The sequence below is a fragment of the Talpa occidentalis genome, unplaced genomic scaffold, assembly GCF_014898055.3.
Source record: "Talpa occidentalis isolate TD23 unplaced genomic scaffold, MPIMG_talOcc4v2.1 talOcc4.6, whole genome shotgun sequence".
Classification (NCBI taxonomy): Eukaryota; Metazoa; Chordata; class Mammalia; order Eulipotyphla; family Talpidae; genus Talpa; species Talpa occidentalis.
This window is the reverse complement of record NW_023604972.1, coordinates 29,820,170-29,826,333: the sequence shown is the minus strand read 5'-3', so window position 1 is coordinate 29,826,333 and position 6,164 is coordinate 29,820,170. Positions and strand designations below refer to the sequence as shown.

Below are 6,164 nucleotides of genomic sequence, written 5' to 3'. Positions count from 1 at the left end.
CTTGAGAGGACCGTTTACTGGGAAAAAGAGAGATGGAGTCTCCAGGAGAGGAAGAGGGCCAGTGGGTGCCTCCTCCCCTTCACTGTGGGCAGGGCTAGGAGTCCCACATTCAGCAAATGAGAGACCCAGAGGCTGCACCTCCCAGGCCTGGGCAGGAGCAATCCAGATGCCGTGACCATCTGCAGGACCTAGCCTGGGGCACGGCACAAAGGGTGGGAGCTCCCTATTCAGCAGGACACCCTGTGGCTTCTCCACCCTCCTGACTACCCAGCTTTGGCGCAAAGACCATTGAGGAAGGGCCTCGAAATCTGAGAAAGGATAGAGCATGGGGGTTGGGGGAGAGAGAGAGAGAGAGAGAGAGAGAGAGAGAGAATGGGGGGGGGGAGAGAGAGAGAGAATGAATCTCTCTGGGCAAAGACAGGATCCGCACATCCTCTCTCCCCTTTCACAAACTGACTTCCAGACCTCAGTTTTCAAGCCCAGCCCCATGTGAACAGGTTTCAGTTCCTACACACTTTAGTAAATCAGAGCTAGTGATGTCTGTGTATGTATATTGTAAAGTTTTCCTGTGACTTGGACCTCTTGCATGATATATTTATAAAAAACAATCAGAAGTAGCACCAGTGTGTGTTAGTGGGACTCAACTCACAAGGCATGAGGTCCCCTTGTGTACACTTCTTCACGCCTCTCCCTTAGTTGACAGCTCGGATTCTCCAGGAAAGAACAAGAGTAAGGTTGCCTTGCTGAAGGCAATGTCAGAAGTAAGTCATTTCCAGGACCAGACCTGCAGCAATTAACTGCAAGATGATGGGAAGAGGGGCACTAGATGGAAGCCAATTGAGGTTAGTATGAGACCAAAAATAAAACCCAAGTCCAATGGCACGCCTGAATTGGGTTTGGAAAAGTAAATGCATGTCTTTGGACAGAATAATTTTCTGATCCTGACTCCTTGTTTTCTTAGCATTGAGGAAAACCAGCTCATTTCTTAGCTACACAAAACAGGAATGGTAATATTTCTCATCACTTGCAGGCTCACTTGTAAATTTCCATGTGTTTGCTTTCGGCCTGTGTAGTGAATTGTTCTTTCTAAAACTATTCTGACCATTCACATTCCTTCACATAATTCAGATTTTAGTACAGAAACAGATAAGAAGAAAGGGGGGCACCAAAATTTAATATTAGGTATGGGATTTCATCTCTTTGCTAATACATTTAAATGTTTGACAAACTGCCGGTGTCACTCTAAATAGAGTGATTTGTCACACCGATTGTGGGAAAGTTACCTATTTCGAGGATGGGGAGCACTTCCTGGTAGACCGCACCAGGACTGAAGGTGCCTTCACGGCAGAAGTTTCTGTGACACAGAAAATCTAGAGAGCCGCAAACGCCCTCAACCAAGAAACCCACATTACCAAGCTGTCGTAATAACTTCCCCCTAAATTCTCAGATGCGGTTCTTACCCACCCCTTCCATACCTTTCTCTAGATATGGGGGAGAAGGAGAAAGGAGAAAGTGCTAGAACAAACACCACAAAAATTTAAATCTTCATTTTTTTATTTAAATAAATATAAATATAGATTTTATATAAAACTATTCACATACAAAGGGACTTCCAGCGGCTTGAATTTTAAACTCTCCCCAGATACATTTTCAGAAAGCAGGACCTACAGGGTTCAGTTTTCTAAATTATTTGCAATTCATTTAAAGAACAACAACAGAAAGGAAATCATGAAACCCCAAGCTCTTGTCAGGTTCTGAAAAACAGTCGTGAAGGGGAAGTGACATGCGCTTTCAAAAACCCTCAGTGTTAAACCAACCCTGCTTTTTCTCCATTCTATGACAAGACTGAGTTGAATTCTAAATTATTTACATTAAAAAAGAAAACTATCTAAAACCGTGAGTGGAGACCCACACAGGTAGGTCGAGAAGGAGACACGCAGGTCAGGCGAGGCATATACCCCATCGCTCAGTTCAGTTCTTATCCGGGTGGGACCACAGAATGAGCAAGGATTTTGGCCCCTGGGTGCCCGCCAAGTAGTCGAGGCAAGGGCTACTGGAGCAAGTGGTGAGAGGGAGGCAGCCTTCCCTCATAAGGGAGAAATCTCCTTGTCGTCGTTGGGCGAGGCCGGGGACAAGGAGTCCTCATCCTCGGAGCGCGCGTAGTGTGCCTGGCCGCCGACGCACTTGCAGCCTGAGTGACTGTTCCTCTGCGTGCCCTTCCCTTCCTTCTTGTGCTTCACTCGGCGGTTCTGAAACCAGATTTTCACCTGCTTCTCTGAAAGGTTCAGGTACGTGGCGATTTCGATTCTCCGCAGTCGAGACAGGTACATGTTGGAAGAGAATTCCCGTTCTAGCTCCAGGAGTTGCGTGCTCGTGAACGCGGTCCTCATCCTCTTGCCGTTGGGTACCTGGTTGGCGTCGGAGCCCCCTGCAGACGTACAAGGACACAGAGGTCATTCTCGGCCGTGCCTCTCCACCCCCCACTTGCCATGCCCTGGAAAGGATGCCTCTCAAGTACCCACCCGCGGAAGCTTAAACACCTGTATCCATCCCCCACAAGTTCCCATGCCACCCCATTCGGTTACGGAACGCGGCGGCCTCGGGGGATGGAGACGCGCACAGCAAGGGAAGGCCTTGGGTGGGTGCAATGTCAAGTTAGAGGAGGAAAGGAAAGGTGGGGGCTTGCATGGTCCGGTCTTTCTTCAAGCTTAGCGAACAGGCAGGCAGTCTTAGCCAAAGGCATCGAAACGCTTAGAGGCAGCCCGGACGCCAGAATGCCGCGTTTTAGGTTGGAACACCCACCCCAAACCTTCCACCGGTTAACTTCGCGATTCTCAGCCCTTAAGTTCGAGATCCCAAAGGCCCCCATATTATAGCAGACTTGGGCGCGAGCGCCCAGGAGGAACGCGCCCCCGGAGCAAGAGGCTGCCCGGAGAGGCTGGCAAGGAAACTTACACCTTCGTGGAACTTCTAGGGACGACTCCAACGTTACTCTAAAAGCCCCTCCTCCCTCCCACCCCGCCCTCGGGCTCCCACTTCCTCCACTGCAGGAGAAAAAGTTTGCTCCCGGGAACTGAGAAGGCGCGGCACGCAGGTGCCCAGAGGCACCGCCCTACCCATGGTGAGGCAGTGGAATCTCCGCGGGTCCGCCACGTTGTAGGTGGTGGCAGCGCAGACAGGTGCGTGGTGCTGCTGATGCCCCAAGGCCGCCGCGGCCGCGGCCGCTGCAGCCGCGGCGGCCGCAGCGGCGGAGCCGGGCTGCTGGGGCTGGTGGTGGTGATGGTGATGCTGCGGCGGGTGGTGGTGATGGTGCGCGTGGCTCATGCGGGAGCAAAACTGGGCGTCCCCGGGCCCCGAAGAGTACTGACTCTTGAGCAGAGGGAGGGCCCCGGCGCCCCCCGGCGCCCCGCCGCCCCCTGCGCCTACACCCCCGGCCCCTGCGCCCCCGCCGCCGGCGCCCCCCGGGCCGCGCGCGGGGTGCAGGTGCGAAGTGACGCAGAGCGGGCAAACGCAGAACGCGCCGCTCTTGCGGGACGGGCAGCCGGGCCCCGACACGGACATCACCAGCGGGGACGGCATGCCCAGCGGGATGAAGAAATCCGGCCCGGGATGCGGCTCCGGCAGGGAGGGCGCGGGCCGGGAGGAGTCCTTGATGATGAGCGAGTCCACATAGAAGGAGCGCGACATGTCGGGAGGGGTGGGCGGCTGCAGGCCCCGACCGGCCGGGCGCCCCTCCCCTCTCCTGCGCAGAGCTCGGCCCCCGACGCGGGCGCAAGCGGTCAAGCCCTTGGGGACGCGGAGGTGTCGGCGTCTGGGCTGCGAACAAAAGGGTCCCGGGAGAGGGCTGGTCCTCACGTCCCCAGCCCGGCGCCCCGGCTCCGGTATTTTATAGCCCCCACCCCGGCACGTGACGCGGCGGAGTACCGCTCGGCTCCGGCTCCACGGCGGCTCCCCACCCTCGGGATAGGCTGCCCGAGTCACAACAGAAGCGGTGAGGAGGGGCCGGCGCGCCGCGGGGAGGAACGCGGGCGAGGGGGGCGGGGGGAGGGGGGGAGACTTTGCGAAGTGTAGGTTTTGTTAATTTCGCGGGGGAAGCCGGTCTGCTCTCCCTCTTTCTCCTCGCTTTCCGGAGAAGTCACAGCATCCTCATCCCTCTCCTCCCAAGCGTGCGCCCCAGCCCAACTCTGCCGCGCGCCTGGCCCCAGAGCGCTCCAGGTGGGGACTTTTCTTGCTAGGGATGCCCGGTGCTCGCTGCTCCTCCCGTCAGCGGAGATTGAGGCGCGATGAAATACATGTAAGGCTTGCGAGCACCACACAGCTCCGGGCTAAGTGGCAGCGGCCCTGGAGCGCCACTTGCGCCACAGACGGAAGGACGGAGGGACTCACAGACACTTTCACAGAGACCCCCAGTTTTTGAGCTGGGCCACGGTCATTCAAGTAGTTCATCGGTGAAGGATCGGGGCTTAACAGTCAGGCCTCCCAGCTAAGAAGCTCCAGAGCTTTTCATTCTGATGTTTGAGAAGTTCTAAAATGTCTTTTTGCACTTGGGGTGTTCCTGGGGCCACTCAGACTAATGACCCGTCTTTGTACCCCTCTCCAACTCGCAGTTCCTCCTTTGGCAGAGAGTGGAGAGGTTGAGGAGTCACTTTTCTTTCTCCAAGTTATTCCACCACAATATGTCCAGGTCAACCTTGCAAACACAATCCCAAGGGTTTTGGAGAAAGAACCCAAACCCCAGCTCTCCTGATGACTGGCAAGAGGTTGGGGGGAGACCTTTGCTCCTGGCCCAGTGACCCCCTGCCCCAGAGCATTTTGTGGATCTTAAAGGCTGCAGCGCAAAAAGCTAACCAGGAAGCGTGGTCCCTTCTGCACCCCTTTAAAAGTCCCAAAATGTTGAAGGAATTGAGGGCACTCAAGGAATCAAGGCTTGGGATGGGAGAAGCAGCTTGATAAAGAAATTTTTCTGAGTGGCGCAGGATCCAGTGAAAGGTTTGTATGCCAGAGGCTGTGTCAGAAGGGGTGGCTGCCAAATCAGGGGTTATTGATCTTTTGGGAAAGTAGGAGGCTAAAGTGACAACTTTCTCTTCTTTCCCCTTGTAGAAAAGTGGCCCAGATTAGAGTCTGATCCTTTTACCAAAACAGTGAATTTCAGGCCCAAGTTCCAGGTGATTCTTAGAAACTTGGGGACAGGACTCCTTTCACCTATGAGAACCAAGTACCCAAATGCAGAGGCTTATCAGATTCTCAGCTGAAGGCATGGCTGTCTCTCTGGCCTCTTTCTGTCTCTCGTTTCCCTTTTCTGTCTCTGTGACCATTTCTCTTGCCTGCTAGAGAAGTGTAATTGGGTTGTAGGGACGCCCCGCTCTGGGGAGCCCAGGATTTATGGATGGCAATTAAAGTTTTATGAATTGCAGCTGAGGCTGGTTATTGAGCTATTTGAATGTGATTAGAATTCAATTAGAAAGCGGTTAGTGGACGGTGGGTCTCCAGAGTGTAAACAGACAGCTATTCCAGAAATGTGCTAATCCAACATCTTGTGACAACAATTAAGGAGTCTCAGGGCTTAACTCAGGGCAGCTCAGCTGTAACTACTTTTGCACCACAAGGTTTGCCCATGCAGCGGACATCGATGCTGTCTCCATTTGTCCTGCCTGGCCCAACCCACACTCACTCCTGCACGGAGAATCCAGACAGTCCAGGAATCATTCCAGCCCCATGAAGGAAAACTAAAAGCTCAACAATTGAGAAGACTCATGACAGAGTGCTTTCTAGAGACCAAGATTGTCCAAATAGGTGACATTCATTTTGCCAATATAGTTTTCACTTTTAAAAATGTATGTAATATAGGCTTGTATGTATTTGTTTACTCTCTTTGCATATATAATATAGCCCCACATCTTTGAAATGAATAGCTTTCTCCTTTCTTCTTTGGGTTAGGCAGGAGGTTGTCTAAGGTCTGTTTGGGGGTGATGCTTTATATTGCAAGGTTTGCAGTAGTTCTGGGTGTGCTCATGGGAAGAACTCCTATACCCCTATGCTAATGTGCTGTTAAGTTGTGCACATGTGTGGAACATTTTATTATGGAAAATACTAATTATGAGGCTTAAGCATCTAACTCAATTTATACCTGACTACGAAAACATCCAGATGGGGTGTTAAAGAGT

At 53.0% G+C, this 6,164-nt stretch overlaps 1 protein-coding gene across 1 annotated transcript; it reads right to left on the bottom strand.

Moving 5' to 3' along the window:
- Positions 1-1,601: 1,601 nt before the first annotated feature.
- GSX2 (GS homeobox 2) lies at positions 1,602-3,984 on the bottom strand. Its single transcript, XM_037530488.2, has 2 exons — positions 3,117-3,984; positions 1,602-2,428 (listed from the first exon to the last, which is right to left on the bottom strand). Exons 1-2 carry the CDS (start codon positions 3,685-3,687, stop codon positions 2,088-2,090), a joined length of 912 nt encoding a protein of 303 aa, XP_037386385.1. The 5' UTR covers positions 3,688-3,984; the 3' UTR covers positions 1,602-2,087.
- Between the last annotated feature and the right edge of the window lie 2,180 nt (positions 3,985-6,164).